At 41.8% G+C, this 17,007-nt stretch overlaps 1 protein-coding gene across 2 annotated transcripts in view; it reads right to left on the reverse strand.

The window, feature by feature from the left end:
* The window catches only part of TIAM2 (TIAM Rac1 associated GEF 2), a 92,706-nt gene that overhangs the window by 7,575 nt on the left and 68,124 nt on the right, over positions 1-17,007 (reverse strand). For both annotated transcript variants that reach the window (XM_074162195.1, XM_074162188.1), the window contains 6 exons: positions 7,842-8,021; positions 6,208-6,276; positions 5,702-5,827; positions 4,378-4,486; positions 3,618-3,797; positions 2,063-2,181 (listed from right to left, as the gene is read on the reverse strand). In XM_074162195.1, coding sequence (XP_074018296.1) covers positions 2,063-2,181; positions 3,618-3,797; positions 4,378-4,486; positions 5,702-5,827; positions 6,208-6,276; positions 7,842-8,021 — 783 coding nt within the window. The remainder of the gene's footprint in view (positions 1-2,062; positions 2,182-3,617; positions 3,798-4,377; positions 4,487-5,701; positions 5,828-6,207; positions 6,277-7,841; positions 8,022-17,007) is intronic.

Genomic DNA, 17,007 nt, shown 5'->3' on the forward strand with positions numbered 1-17,007 from the left:
CAGTAAAGAATTTCCTCCTAATATCTAATCTAAATCTACCCTCTTCCAATTTAAAACTGTTACCCTTGTCCTGTCACTACACTTCCTGACAAAGAGTCCCTCTCCGGCTCTCCTGTAGGCTCCCTTCAGATATTGGAAGACTGCTACGAGGTCTCCCCGGAGCCTTCTCTTCTCCAGGCTGAACAACCCCAGCTCTCTCAGCCTGTCTTCATAGGAGAGGTGCTCCAGCACTCTGATCATCTTCGTGGCCCTCCACTGGACCTGTTCTAATAGGTCCATGTCCTTCCTGTGTTGAGGACTCCAAAGCTGGACACAGTATTCCAGGTGGGGTCTCACGAGCGCAGAGTAGAGGGGTAGAATCCCCTCCCGCAACCTGCTGGCCACATTTCTCTTGATGCAGCCCAGGATGCGGTTGGCTTTCTGGGCTGCCAGTGCACAGTGCCGGCTCATGTTGAGCTTCTCATCCACGAGCACTCCCAAGTCCTTCTCCTCAGGGCTGCTCTCTAGCCATTCTATCCCCAACCTGTATTTGTGCCTGGGATTGCCAAGTCCCAGGTGCAGGACCCTGCACTTGGTCTGATTGAACTTCATGCGATTTGCACGAGCCCATCTCTCAAGCCTGTCCAGGTCCCGCTGGATGGCATCCCTTCCCTCCAGCGTGTTGACCGCGCCACTGAGCTTGGTGTCATCGGCAAACTTGCTGTGGGTGCACTCTATCCCACTGTCCATGTCTCCAACAACGATGTTAAATAGCACTGGTCCCAGTACCAACCCCTGAGGAACACCACTTGTGACTGACCACCACTTGGACATCGAGCCATTGACCACAACCCTTTGAGTGCGGCCATTCAGCCAGTTCCTTATCCACCGAGTGGTCCATCCATTGAACCCATGGGTTTCCAATTTTGAGACCAGGATGTCGTGCGGGAGAGTGTCAAATGCTTTGCATAAGTCCAGGTAGATGATGTCTGTTGCTCTGCCCTTGTCCACGAAGTCTGTGGCAGCATCGTAAAAGGCCACCAAATTTGTCAGGCACGATTTGCCCTTGGTGAAGCCATGTTGGCTGTCTCCAATCACCTCCTTATTTTCCATGTGCCTTAGCAGAGATTCCAGGAGGATCTGCTCCATGATCTTGCCAGGCACGGAGGTGAGACTGTATCTTTAATTTCTATAGAGTTATTATATAGTTATATATAGTTATTATAGTTATTATATAGTTAATTTTTATAGAGAGATACCATTAAAGTATCTTTAATTTCTATAGAGTAATTAGTATTAATGCCAATGGCAGAATTAATGGAGGTCTTGTACTCTGAGGCTGCTTTCTTCTGTGGGACACAACGTAACACTGTGAAGAAACTCCCAGGCTGTCAAGTTTTGTTTCACCATAAACGATGGGAAACCAGGCAGCCAACGGGGGCAATTTGGGTTTTACTAGGAGGAAATAAAACAACCGAGCTGACATTTCTCCTGTCTGATCTTCACCTTTCCGGATTTGCTCTGCTTAGTAACCGTTTGATGTAGATAGCTAAGTTGAGACCTTGCTGCCCCAGTTCTGGGAGATGTGTGCACAGTCTGTTTAACTAATGGTTTTTGCTCTGACAAATACCCATGGATGCCTCAGCACTGCAACTGTAGAGAATGAGAATAACAAACCTTCATGTGAAACCCCTCAAATTGCCATTTTCATTTATACGGGTGAAAAAAAATACCTTAAGAACTTAAGAACTCTATAGCATAAAATCTGAATGCCTTGGGGCATGGATAATCTCTGCAACACTTGAGAAGAGGCGGATTTTTCCTACTGAGAATTATGTCTGCTCCTGCTTGCAATCCCTGTCAGTCCGGAAGGCGGCTCTGGCAGCTGTCTGAAAATTTTACCATACCCTACTGACAAAAAGGAACTTGACAGGCAGATATGAAATGAAAGTCAAAATATTAAAGGAGAATGGAGGAAGCCCAGCACAAATAAGTTCCCAAAAGTACCTCAGGAAGAGATAAAACATCCAGTGGCAAGCGAGATAATGCTTCAGGAGTGAATAAAACATGTTCCTTCTCTTACCTCCTTCTCTGTTCCACTTTGATCTGCAACCAGTTGGTCAAATACAGTGCCATAATCTTCATATATCTTCTGCATCTCGTTGATGTGACTTGCTACTTTTTCCATTGCCTTCAGCGCTTCTATAAGGTTTAAAAATTTCAGAGACAGCTATGTAACTCAATTGCATTTTCTAAACATGACATTTTTTAATGAATTCCACTTGAGGCAGGCAAAACGACACAGTGTTCCTGAGGTTTCGTGAACAGAGTTCTAGCTTTACATCAGTGCTTTCTGACAGCAACGGTAGAAGGTACGCTTCCTACTCAGAGTAAGTGAAAAAATGCTCGTCTGGTGTCTTAAGTGCCTGAGACGGCTGCAATAAACATTGCAGTGAGGAGCCCCCAGATGTATGAACATTCCCATCAACATGACAGTAAACACCGTTAGGTTTTACACCTTGTATACACGGGGCCACTAGGGTCTCTAGAGTAATCTACACCCGTACTAGGGGAAGTCACCTGATGAGCTTTAATAGAAACATGTTGCATTTGGCAATATGCAAAAAACAAATTGCATTTGGCTTACCACAGAACAGACAAAGAAATACAGTGCTAGGTCATACAAGTTCCTCATGGATTGCAACCATTTGCCATTGCCAGCTTTTGTTTACTTTCTGTGTTGTTTTTTTTTTTAAGCAAGAATGACACTAGATCTCATTGGACTTTTGTGTTGATTCAGAAAGAAGTTGGAGAAGGGCACTTAGTTTCTCCAGTCCTGCCAGCTCTTAATGGGTCAGCCTTTTAGCAGTTTGGCATCCATCCTGACCTGCACGTAAGTCACCCCCAGCTTGGTTGTAAGGGCAAGGAAGCAGTATGAGAAGCTCCCTTTGAAGTCAGTAACAGCCTCACGACTTTCGCTGACAGTGTATTTTGCCTGAATCTATTTTGTTAAAATGACAATCAATCCATAAAACAAATCTCCAGACTTCCATCCACCAGGTGCTGACAGACCTGAACTGGAATTTGCCAGGGTGAGGTCTCAAGCATGTGAGCCTAGAAAAGCAATCAACTCTAATATATATTAGACAGACACGCCTTTCTACGTGGGAAGACTGCAAAGCTTTGACACAGATCTCTTCTATTCAAGAAAGAGTGACAGCCAAAACTCAAACAACTAAAACTTCCTTCTGTGGCATGGTTAAACTTTGTCACATTGCAAGAACTGAGTAATAACCACAAGATGGAGCTTTGGTCAGTGTTTCCCAAGGCGGGGTGGGGAGGTGGGGGAAAGCATCACTATGACCTGACATTCTCTTGCGCAAGAACTGAGGAGAAAGACCCCATCTGTCATGGCAAATCCTGGCCATATCTACTCTCAAAGGGATTTGGACACACCAAGCAGGACTTTTTGCTAAAAGCACAAAAAAGCTACTTATAATTTTTAAGAAGAGAGGAAATTCTCTCGAGGTTTTGATAAATTCTGTGACATCTACCAGAAAGGCTACCTGCATCTTCAGAAGGGACTGGAAATAAAACTTAACTCATATTCACTCCTGTAGAAGAAAGGAAGAAGTTACCTGTCAAATGATAGTGCTCCTCACTCTCGTTATCTGTCAGAGACACCAGCTCTTTTAAAAGCAGAGGATATTTTAGCACTCTCTGAACAGGCTTTATGAGATAGGACTCCAGCGTGGAAGAGTGTTGCTTTGTGGGATTTCGAGCATCCAGAAAGGCCTTAAAGGCACTATCTGTTTTGGCTAGATGTAAATAAGAGAGTTGGTCAGTTGAACAGGGAAGTCATAGAAGCTACAATAACTTGAAAGCACAGAACTGCAACTTGTAACCAGCACCAAAAGCCTCGCCCTTTTCAATACTTCAAACGAAGTAGTTTACACTATTCATTTCATAATAATTTCCTGCATTAAATAACATACATAAAAGCTAAGAGAGCAATTATATCAAGGTGACATTATTGCTCAGTGTAATTTTCCCACTGCACTGCAGGCTGCTTCTGCATCAAATTAATAAAGTGATGGCAGAGGAAGTAATTCCTCAGTTATTTTGCCATTTGTTGCTTCTTTTTGGAGCAGAACTGGATCTGCAGACTTTTGAAAGATGTTTCTGTAGCTACTCAGGCTGCCTGGATGTTACGAAAGGAATCTTATCCCTTCGGTTCTATACCATATTCAGCAGCACCACAGATCTTTGCTATTCCTATTGAAAGATACCTGATTGCTTTGTACCAGGATTCTCTGCAAGTCGAGAAGATTTGTTACAGCAGTTCACTGCAGTTTAAAGTCATGCAAATGAATTACAACAATGAAAACAATAAATTACCTCTCTCGAGAACTTTCTGAACTTTGATGTGGTTTGCGCAGAAGCCACTGTACAGTTTGAAGTGGTCAGCATAATACAGAAAGGAGCCTCCAAGGGAAAACAGCAATTTCTGAAATCAACACAAGCAAAATATTAATCCATTGCTAGAATTCTAAAGAAATGTTCAAGCAGATAACACAGAGGCTTAACGCTGTGATTATTTGCTATCTTTCTATACATATCCTATGTTTATTTATGTATGAAAAAATCATGAATATACTATTGGTAGTAACTCCAGTTTCTGTATTTTTCTGGGCATAGAGTTCAGCCTGTTTAGGCAAAGGCTGCAATTTTCTCCGTTCTCCCTGAGCAGGGAAGACCCCTGCAGACACTCAGTCTTGCTGTATCTTTCAAGCAGCACAGGAACAAATATCAACAGACACATAACAGGGTATCTTGTGCTGAGAAAAAACATGAGCAATAGTAAGCAAGGCACAAAAGTGCCAAAGCCCGAAGGGACAGTGTAAAACAAACACAGAGGATTGCTTTCCAACTGTTTCCCTTCTTTCAGGCAGGTGGTAATTACAGGGCACCTCTGATGCTCTTGGATGAAGGGGAGGTTGGGAAGGTGTGGGAGGGACTGAATCACGAGGGAGATGTTTTTAGAAAAATGCTTGCCAAAGCAAAGATAAGAAAGAGGAGTAGTGGGGGAGGAAGAGGAGGGGAGGAGGAGAGCAGCCTTCTCCCCTCTTTTTAATCAATGTTTGCTCCACAAAAGGCAGCAAGTGTCCAGGAGACCTGCCAGCAGTTTCGCCTGGTCCTGTGGCAGTGACTCCATGTCCGGGGAACCTACTTCTTACAGTTAGGGCAGGTCCTGCGTGGTGCCACCATGAGTGAGACAGCACAGCAAGGGCATAGCCTGCAGCCATTTACACTTTGTAGGTCCTCTTCTTGGACCTCACAACACGGGCAACTCATGCAGCACTTAACAGCAAAAGCTCCCAGTCTGTAGTGGGTGAACTGGGCACAGCAGGGAGGAGCGCAGGGCAGAATTGAGCCCAGTGACGATAACTTTTCTACAAGGGAGTTCTGCATCATAAACTTTGCTAGTTTGTAGCATGCTCAAAGTCTACTCTGCATCTTCATGTTGCATCTTCTGCCGTGGGAAGGAGGAGGATAAAACCATGAAAAATAGCACTTATCTTTCACTGCTGAATAGATGTCTGTAATCCAAAGTAAAGCTTCAAACGTAAAAGCAACCATATGAAACTTAAGAGTTCTTAAAGCCAGATTTTCACAAACATTTGCAGGCACACTACCAAGTATTAAATGATGAAATATTTACCCGGAACTGGGATGGCGTTTCCAGTGTATTAAAATCTGAGGAAGAAGTTATTCCATCTTCCAGGGTCTCCAAAAACACCTTTTGGAAATCCAGCATTTCTGGCAGGCTGCCGAACAAGGACTCCATCTGTGAACAACATCAGGCTATGAAGAACAGCACCCCATGCACCTAACTGTGGTCTTGAGAAAACCATCTATGAAGGAGATGTGACACACGAAGAGGTTGCAAAGGACGGTAACATCTTCACTGATACTTTTCAAACGGGTTTTATAAAAAAAACCCCTACACAAAAGCAAAGATTTCTTAGGAGTTAAGTCAGAAGAACAATTACCTTTTTAAAAAAAGAAGTGACGCACACACCAGACAGAAAGGCACTGACTGGTGTAATTCCTATTGTTATGTTCGCTGTTTGCTTTTTCTGTCATGCTCTCAGCAGTGAAAAACCCAAATGCCAAGGTCTTAACCCATAAAGGAATGAAAAGCACATCTTTCAGTTATTCCCTCACCTCATCCTGGGTTAGGAAGGTTTCATTTTGAAGGGGCTCCAAGTATAGCTCGAAGAGGCAGCTCAAGTCCTGCAAGAAATAGAACTTATTCACTTTTTATGTAACAGTTTGAAATTGTTCTTTATATGACAACTGTGGGATTGGGGCAATTTTCAGGAATGAACTAGAGATACAATTCCTTTTCTGCAACAAAATCAGCTGTATGATGTTAGCACTGAAGTCATTGCTAAATTAGACGCAAATTGATTTCAGTGTAAAGGTTTTGTTTCATCTTTAAGGCTTTACAAATTGATTATAACAAATTATATTTAGTATAGCATGAGGAGAAAATGTTACAGATGATGGATTTCTAAAGAGTCCGTCTTTATGAACAACCTTGAATGTTTTAATCGTGCATGTTAGATAAACCATATAAATAGCCACTCATTTAAACATCAGTAGTAATATCCAGAAAGACACGTAACATTTAAAAATCCTATCAGGTATTTAACGTGTTTGGTTATGTTGTTGGGGGGGACACGGACGACACATGATTAGGGCCTTTTTTGGCCATTTCTTCAAAGAATTGGTGCCCCTTTTGAAGACCTACTATCCCACCCTAAAGCATGATGGCAGGGCTAAGGACCACTGCAGGGCTCTCCGACCTCAAGGAGAGAAACGGCAGAAGTTCTTATGGAGAAGGAATAATGAGCATTTCCCTGAGAACGCCATAACGAGTACGTGCAACCTGCCAGGATTTTTCCTGGTGCAAAATTTCACACACGTCGGTGACTTCCATGCTCGTGCCTTTGTTCAAGCGATTCCTCTATAAGAAGCACACAGGAGGGTTCATGTTCTGTAAAGCTTCCTCGAGCTTTACAGCATACGGCTGTATTAGTGTATTGGTGGATGTAATAATACCAACAGACTGAAAGTGTTTTCTTTTCTTTTCCATATACATTATTGCAGCAAGTACCAATATCTGTAAGTATGTGTTTGGAGATCCAGCAAAGTAGATGATTCCTCCGTGATGAATGAAATCAATGTCAATGAATCAATGTCAATGAAATCAATGTTTTCGTGTTTCTTTTGGCATCCAGTCACATGAATTTGGGGTTTATAAAAAGAAGAGACATACATCTAACAAATTATGGACTTATCAGTCAGAGGAGAAATAACATATGTGTGATGCTACAACCAACTGGAGCTGTGCCTTTTAGCTTTGCTGATTTGAAAATAATTACGCACAATTTTCCACAATTAAACCTTTTTTCTAATTTGTAGGAGACTCTATTCTTTTCTTCTACCAGATTTATTTTCATCTTGAAAACTATGGAAACATCCCCTGGAAAATCCCTATGTTAACATACTGCAGGTTTCTACTCCCCACAAATTACTGGTCTCCAAGATAAATACAAACTGACTAGAACTAAAGCTGCTAGATCAAATCCTACAGCCGCTATTACAGGAGCAAATCTGTTGAAAACAACAGGAACAATTAGATAAGTGAACTTTGTAGGTTACGGCCCTTGTAGAGGGCTGCTTATACAAAGGTAAGCATGAAGTAGATTAAGACCATCCATAAATCATGGTCAGCCTCAAAAACAAGGCTGTAGCTAGCCAGATTTTTTTTTCTTTTTTTTTTTTTTTTGTACCTTGACATAAGATTTCTCAGTGTCCATAAGTTCTTGGATGACTTTCCTCAATCTGTCTGCGTCAGAAAGGTGGCGAGCCAGTGGCCGTGGAGGTGGATCCTGGTTGTCCTTCTGTCCTTCCATACCGCTTGCCTGGACTTCTTGGAAGTTTCGGCACAATGCACTGATCTGTTCTGCACTCTGTTAAATGAGAAGAAAGAGACAAGAAATGACATTTTAGAACACAAGCTGTACTGCAATTATTTTTAAACTCCTCAAATTTTTCTCTTGTTCCAAACTGGGGGGTCAGAACATGCCATTGATTTTTGTGAAATACGTATCCTGATAGCTTTGAACAGCTTCAATTTATAGCAGATCCAGATCACAGCAGTAAAATGAAAATTTTCCAGTGATTTTTCCAGTGCAAATTATTTTCAGTCTTCAGATACAAGCTTGTGAGATGCAAAAGCTGAGAGAACACTCAGATATATCATGTATTTTGCTTCTTATGACACTCGCACCACACTGTTTTCCATCTCTCTTATTTTGCAACACTCACTGCATCAAAATAGAAAGAATTAGTAGATAAAGATCTTTTACACATCCAGAATAACTGTTTCATTTGTCATCTGCTACCTATATTGCATTGTTTGTTTTTTTCAGACAATGAGTCTTGGAGCTTAAGGTTCAGATTCCAATGTCTTGGGTTGTCAAAAGATGTTTAGATGCTTCCTCTCCAAGAAGACAACTACATATAAAATTTTTTTGCTTTCAAAGGTGGCGATTCTTTAGAGGAATGATAAACATGAAAAAACCCAGAAAATTTTCAAGCAAGGTAGGAATTGGAGATGGAACAACAAGAGTTAATCTAACAAGGCAAAAATGGAAGAGAAAGAGATTTTTCTGACATTACAAAATCGTTGTGTAGTTCACTCTTGCATGACCATCAAGAGCAACTTTTGCAGGCAGTAATCTTTCATGCTTCATTTGAAAATTATTCCACTGTTCTCTTTCTTATACGACGCTTTCCTGAAAGCTAGAATATCACTACCGTTATCCAGTTCTACTTTAGTAGCTGTCAGTATCCACCTCTTTATACTACATGAAACAATTCTTCTGCGGAGCTTCTGTCTCTCAGACACTCTCTAAGATACCGGACAGTTGCATATGCTGTGCCATATATTATCTTCTACTTAGTGAGTGCATTCAAATGAAGACTACATGAATGCTGCTTTATTTCAAGTGGAAACCTTGTTTCAGTAATCTCGTTTCAGTGAAGAAATTATGACATGAGTGCATTACAGAACTGTTGTAATCTGTACGAATTTATTCCACGCGCTGTTTCAAGTGGTCCTTTTTGGATCTCCCGATTCACCACGGATTAGCTGCGCAGCCAAGTTCCCCAGCATACTAGGTCATCAAATGAGCAAATGCAAAAAGTATTCTAAAACTGAGCTAAGCTATACAAAGCCTTGCTGCAAGGCGGAGGCTAAATGCACTAACAATATCAAATCTCAACTATTCATGTGACAATACATAGGTACATCCCTCACACCTATCTGATGGAAATAAATGTTAAAATGACAACTATTTGCCATGGAGTCTATATTGCTCTGCAGCTTCCCAGCCCCCAGTTTTGAACAATACCACCACACTAAAAAAAAAAATAATTAAAAAGTTACTTTCCTCACTAATATGTGCAACCAACTCCCACAATCCTGTATAATGACAGCTTGCAGGACTATGAAATTTAGATACATTTTATATTCACAACATTTATTAGGAACTGACAAAAAGCAACATAAATTGAACGGTGTTTGCTAGAATTACAGCTGCGCACCAATGGAATACGTTTAAAAATCACAGTCACTTTGTGCCACTAAAATTAATTAGGGTTTTGGAAATAAATCGCAACTTAATTTAGGAAATGGAGGGGGAGGGTATATTTTAAAGCAACTTCTAAATAGCTGAATGCCAAAGTACTTGAGTTTGTTTTCTTTGTTTCTGATGTCAGAAAGTTTTGTATTTGTATCAGAATGACTCAGATTTTATGCTCTCTACAGCTCAAGGTGCGTGTGGGCAGCTTGATTTACATCAACCTGATGCCTGATCAAGGACACCAGATCAAGGATATGAGACAGCCTATTGAAAGCGAGTCATAAACACCATCATCAGGCACAGTTTTACAAGGAGGAGTTAGAAGTCCTCTGTTCCTCCTCAACCACCTTCGCATGTAGGGCAGGCAGACATTGGAGAACATGCTATGTTCTCCATCTCCTTCAGTTTTGGGGCCAGAGCTGCATCTGCCACCAAGGACCACTGGTTAAGAAAGCACATGGAAATAGATGATACTCCTCAACATAAATACTATTTGAGCACCTAAGCAACATAATTTTGGTGTCGGATGTTGTTCCCCATAATTGGCCAAGGCACAGGATTACCCTAACGTACCTCTCAGCCATACTGTTGACAAGTAGTGATTTTTAGAAACTTTAGTATGTTTCTGAACATACAAGCACTTTGTGTTTGCAAGACTGGCATTAAAGGAAAAAAGCCCTTGTCCTCCAGTATTGCTTGTAGGCTCCGGTCCTTTCCCACAGCTTTGCTGCTCTCTGTCCTTTCCTTTATGGGAGACTTTCAGACTGTGCTATATCCAGACCTGATTCTCACTCCTTGTGTCCACTGTGGCATTTACATGGCTACTTGATCACAGAAGTGTTTCACATTCACTCCTACACATTGCACAGACCATAGAAGATGCAGAAACACATTTTGCCAGGGAAATCACAAAGTATACGTTAGGTTCCGGACCAAAAGCCCGGTATTCATGAGAGACTTCACAATGAATAAATAAAGAGGAATAAAAACTATTCTTGCTTCATATTTCCTCCTAAAACTGCCTTACCACCCAGGTTGGGATCTCCATCTTTTTTCCACACTGCTCTGGATGCTACTTTTGCCTCCAGTGCCTTTTGGCTATCAGTGCCCTTAAACCAAGATGTCTCAAGAGGAGCCCCAAGTTGACACCATAACCATGAATTAAGGTGGAAATTTACCCTGAATTTGCTCTAACAATGACACTGCAATGGCTAAAACATGCAGATTTGACTCTCGGATACATTGGGTAAACTTCTTGAGCACGCAACATCTTTTATTTGCACAAGGCCAAGACTGTGCTTAGCAAATAGTAAAAAAAATGATTTATGACAACCTTTATAGTGTGCAGCTTATCAGAATAACAACATTTAAGTTGGTGAGAAGAAAAGCCCAGATGACTGACTGTGGGCAAGGTTGCAACACAAATGGGTGCAGAGAAAAGCTGGAGAGTACACAGTGGAAGTAACTAACTTTCTCCAAAATCCATCACTTGAGCTTATGTGTGCCACTTTCAGCAACATTTATAGGAGATGGCAAGCAGCTTCAGCTTGCCTTTGGCACTGAACAGCAGAGAGATGAGGCTAAAAATCCAAAAATTTAGACTAAAAGTGCTAGATTTGAATGTCAGAGTCGAAAAAGTCAACTGGTGCTTATGAAGGATTTATAGAAAAAACAAATACGTGCATTCCAGAGAGAATGAAGTTAAGCAGAACTGTGCTGCTTCATTGGCCATTTTCACAGATTTTCCAACAAAGCTGTATAAACCCTTCTACAGACCTCGCAGTCAGGGGGAGCAGCCTCCTGCCTCATGCTCTAAGAAAACTGAAGGATGCGTGGAAGCAGCCTTGAGAAACTTTTTTTTCATCCCTGCATGTTTGTGACTCACAGTTAGGTCCTACATCCTTTTGCAGGGGGAATTCCCTGTGAGTGAGGACTGCTCACAGTAACCTTAGAAGGGAAAATTCCAGCCCACATAATTGTCAGCTTGACCCATAGCAGCCAGCCACCACAGTGGTGCTCGGCTTGTCAGATGGACATGAAGCACATCCCATTATCAGTAATACCCCTGAAATATTAGAGATTATTCCTTTAAACTGAACAAAAGGATACTCTTACAAAGAACCTTTTGGAGAATTTCTTTCCTCCTTGCAGACAAGCATATCATCATTTGAAGCTGTGCTATCCCCACCAGAGTTAAAAATCTCCATAAAATTAATTGGTGACAGAGCAGAAGACATTAATCAGCAGTGGTTAAGCATTAGCACAACAATTTCATGGCTACCCTGTGACTTTCTACTGAATGATACTGATTGAGCATAAATGCTGCACAAGGTCAATTAGTGTTATGGTGTCTCTGCTCATTGCTGTTTATTTTACCCTCATTTATACACCTCATGTACTCCATCAGTTGATACGGGTTTGTTTGAAAAAGTGATGGAAACAAATATTTTGAATGGGCTTAGAAAACTCTACAGCCTAAGAAAGACTCCTTGGGAGGGTTAAAACCATGCCTGTTCTTTGATGAGCTTTCAGACTCCTGTACCCTTGAGCAGGACACTGACCACGTCTACAGGGTGATCACCAATCCTTTGAATTCCTTATCTGAAGAGGAATCGTGCTCAGAAGACATCCTGCAGAAACAGATTAGTCTTGTACCCTCTAAAAACCAACAGCTAACAGCTCAGCTCTGCCCGAGGTACGTATTTCCAGGAAGACTGAATGCACCAGTCAGCAAAAGAAATACAATTACATGGGATTTTGAGAAATGAACAACTGGCCAGAGACCTCTTTACATCCCTCACTCTGTGAAGAAGGAAGGCTTTTGGAGATGTCCATCACTTTTCCTTTGTGTTGGAAGATGCTTCTCTCTAGAAGAGCTGTTGGTTTTTTTGTGGGTCCATCAGTCTCTAGACTGCTCTGTCATCCTCAGACTGGGAAGTACTTTGTAACCAAGCAATGTAAAAGGCTAAAAAGTTGCAGGCTGTAATTTCCTTAAAGACTGAAAAAAAAGTTGCCTTATGTTACACACCAATACAGTATGTGCACTCCTCTAAATTGTTTATTGAGACTGAAAAAAAACCTCAAAGTTTTACTGAAAACTGCCTTATGAGATTTTCCCCACAGGTATTTGGGCAAAACGCTGCTCAGCTTTGGGCAACAGAACCTAAAAACAAAGTAGTAGCCTCGGTCGCCACTTGTCCTTCTCCTTTTTTTCCCAACTTCAAGGCCACTCCGAACATGAAACTGTTCCCGACTGACACAGCTGAAATTTCAGGGGTCTGGTTTTGTTTCGCCATGTCTCTTGCATGTCTTTTAATCAAAATATTTAAAACATTGCTAAAGGAAAGATATATTTTTTAAAAAGTGCCCACTCAGATCCTTTGTAGCAAGACGCCAAGCATAGTTAGAGTCAGGCTTTAAGGAGGGAGAAGCAACCCCTCTATGCTGCATTTTGAAGAGCTGCCCTACCAGACCAGACAACAGGGGAGGAGTTAAGGATAAACTTTTGTCTTTGAGCCAGAATTTCCCTATTTCAGGGACATTTACATTAGCGAAGTCAGCCTGTTCCAGTAATGCGAGTAGGTGTCACCAACCTCATTTAGAAGTCTCAAGTACAGTAAGAAGAGGGGTTGATGACCTTGTAACTCCTTCCCAACAGCACGGGTCAAGGCCTGGAATAAGGCTGAACACATGGCTGTGTAAAACAGCGAAGATGCAACCCACCTGACATGGGGCCTGAGCTATTAATATGAATTGCATGGTGGCAAATCTTCCCTCTCAGCTGCCACACAGAGAGAGAAGCCCATCCTTCTCCCTGGGTATAGAGGAAGAACCGCTGGTGACTTAGGATTGGGACTGACGCACTAGTTACAAACCAAGTCACGCAGCAGGGATCTGCGCCCAAGAGCCTGCGTCGACCACGTCCCAAGGACCAGCAGCTTCCACTGAGTTCCTAGATGCTGTGCTCAGCATCTCTAAAATCTCTAAAACCCATCGTACGCCAAAGGTAAAACACAAATCAGTTCCAACACAGAAGGTTATATCCTGACCATACTAAACATACAGATGAGAGCATGAGGCAAACAAAAAGAGAGGAACCTTTACAGCCCAGGCCACGAAAAGGAGACTCTTGTCAGGTAGTATTTAAAGCACACAATGCAAATTTTCTCAAACCCTGAACCTGTGAAAATATTGTCATTTTCTCCTTCCCCGCGTTCTTGTCCTGATGTTGCCAATCTTAATGCAGAAGGCTCAAGTATTTTTCTACCACCTGTGTAATACATTCACAGCCTTCTTATATTCCCCCAGCAGTACCTTGATTATGCATTTATTTTCCTCCCCTTTTCCACAATCCTAAATTATTAGTCACAAACCAGAGAAATAGTTAAAAACATTCATGCTGCAGTTATTTCCAAATTTCCCTGAAGAATCTCGTTTCAACATCCCACTTCTTGTCAAAATCTGGATCGTGACTTTGTCCTTTCTCTGACAGACGCAAGAAATAACCGTTGCGTTTGAGCCCAGCAGCAAACAGCACAGGCAACCAACCCACCCTTCCCTCCCCCAAAACTTCAAAAAGCCCAAATCTTTTCCCATGCACTGCACTGGTATACAACTCACCCACCGACTACACATTCCCAGAATCCATTATTTGATTCCCCATGCTGGGGCAGCCGCTATTTATCAAGCACAGACAGGCTGGTGCAGCCCCCATCACCTACCTTAGCCTAATTAAGCGGCACCCCCCCAGCTTAACCCTGCGGGACTCACCACAGAGAGCATCCTGTGCAGGGAGCCGTACGCTGCTGCTGCCTGCTGCTGGGTTTTACGAGCCAACGCTAAACTCTTAGCTCTGGTTTTACTCCTCCGGAAGGCGGGCATTGTGGCTTACGAATACAAACTTTGCCAAAGGAAAAAAAAAAAAAAAAAGGTCCCTGGGAAGGAAGCTCCCCCACGAGCAAACCTGCTCTCTGAGGCTCAGGCGCCGAAGTTTCTCCTTTGTGCTGATTAACGAAAATCGGAGACGCTGTCAACGTCCCAGTGTAACGGGGCTAAGCAGCGTACGAGAGCACAAATAGACCTGCCATGCCTCCCTTTAATCCTACAAACGTGGAAAAACGTGCCAGATGAGAAGATTTATTCTTTTTTTTCATAAATAGCTTGATGTAGCAAATACAGGACAAAGTGCAGTTATGGCAAGGGAAGGTGGGTTTTATCTCCCCAGAAATGTACCTGCCTCTGTGCCCGTGAAATTTACTGCATAAACAAAACATCAGGTGCTTTGAGAAAATTAGCCAAACGCCTAAAAATATCTAGAGGGTGCTGACTGCCCTGAAGGTCAGCATGAATTATCAGTGGTACCGATGCTCTGTCAAGGGTACATGCCACTAAATGGTGTGGCATACAAATGCTCTTACAATGATAAAATGAAAAACAAATAGGCAGCTCTCTGGATGGTTTCTTCACATAATTGTGCTTGTCCTTTGTTTGAATTTTTTAGCTGTAATTACATCAATAAAAAGAAATTTAAACCGTGCTCAGTAATCAATTCAGGGTTGAAAGTAAAAGTCCCCATGTTGATATATTTACACAAAACCAATCAGGTCTACAGCTAGATTATTCTAAAAACAATGCAACTTTAAATAAAACATTATAGAACATGACACCACTGAGCTGAAGAATTAGAAGACTGACAAGCAATTCATTAATAAAATGAGAACTATACCAGTGGCATAATAAACCACAGTAATGCCCATGTTCCCTCTATCGCAGCCCTGTGAAGAGTGCAGTGATGGTATCTATAAGGCTTCACTCAACACTGCCCTTGTCACCCTCTATTGCTCTCTGAGCAAACCCTTTCCATGAACCCAAATGATACACCAAGCCTGGGCATCTATATCCTTGGTTATGAGCGTGCTGCTTCAGCGGCTTCAAGGATATTCACCTTCATACAAGGAAGGGATTAAGACAGCCCTCTCCTTTAATTACTGCAATTAAACTCACATCCATCTCTTTCCAAATCATTAGCGCAACTTGACAGCTCAGCATTTGCCAAACCGTGAAGCTCAGTTGCCAAGCAGCCGCCTATCAGAGGAACCGCAACGCTGGAGCCCTGAAACAACACCCTGCTGATAAGGCTGGCAGAACTCATCACAATAGTGGGAACCTCTCAATAGCTGATGGACTATGTCCTTTCTTTTGGAGGCAGAGATCGGATTCACTGGGTGTGAAGACTACATAACAGAAAACTGAGGGAATGGTCTCAAAGGAACAAGAGAGAGGTTTTGCCTGCTCCCTAATGTTCAATTTTTCAATGGACGCACAGCCTGGTTTAAAAAATCCAATTATATGGACTACTGTGTAGCATGGACAAGGCTACTTTTCTTACCCACCATTAGTGGTTGCCTCTGCAGTAGTACACAGGCCCTAGGGATCCACAGACCAAGGCTGAAGAGAAAAAAAAATGACTAGTCTGTGGAAATTAAATGTTTACAGTGCCACGTACAGCACTGAAAAACTAACACAGGTCAGGTCACCAGATGTACATTTATTAAGAGTGTAACTATACTTTCTGGAAAGGTGCTCTTTCTCCATTTTCTATCAGCATGATTCGTGGCAATGTCAAACTCTCTTTTTGTACTAGATGTGTGTTAAAACACAGCTCATCCACTGGGACCAGGAAAAAAAAAATAAAAAAGGCTGTTAAATTTCAGGTCCAAGCAATATCGTCAGTCTCAGATGAAAAACAATGACAGGCCTTTTTAATTCCATATTAGGAAGTTATTCTTCCCCAGATTTGCTAATTAAGTCTGAGTTATTAGCTAGCCATATGCCAGCTAAAAGATGTTACCAATTAAAAGATTTTTTTAATGTGTGTTCATTAGAAAAAACCCGATGTTTTAGTAATATTTCCAACTCCTATTGAGGGACTTGGATAAATCAAAAAAGTGAAAAACACAAACTAAAATAAACGAAACGAATGAAAGCATTTTATTTAGCCTTTCTTCTTCTCCAGAAACAAGCAACAAACATTCAAGCCCTCTTCAAGAATATGCCTTGTATGTAAAATTCACACGTAAAATAATCAATCACCTTGAAATACTTTTAAGATGACTGGGAAAATGACATGGCCTTGTTGTTTGTTCCTGTGTGCTTTGAGTAACACACATTCCCTTTACAGACATCTGGTTTTCATCTTTCCATTTTAGTGGCACCAGGCTTGATAGTTACCATAACAGTAACATCCTTCATAATACAGGCTTCCCTCTATTGTCCCGACATGTCTAGGTGCGCTTATCTGCATCGAGTT

Source organism: Numenius arquata, chromosome 2 (genome assembly GCF_964106895.1).
Source record: "Numenius arquata chromosome 2, bNumArq3.hap1.1, whole genome shotgun sequence".
Lineage (NCBI taxonomy): Eukaryota > Metazoa > Chordata > Aves > Charadriiformes > Scolopacidae > Numenius > Numenius arquata.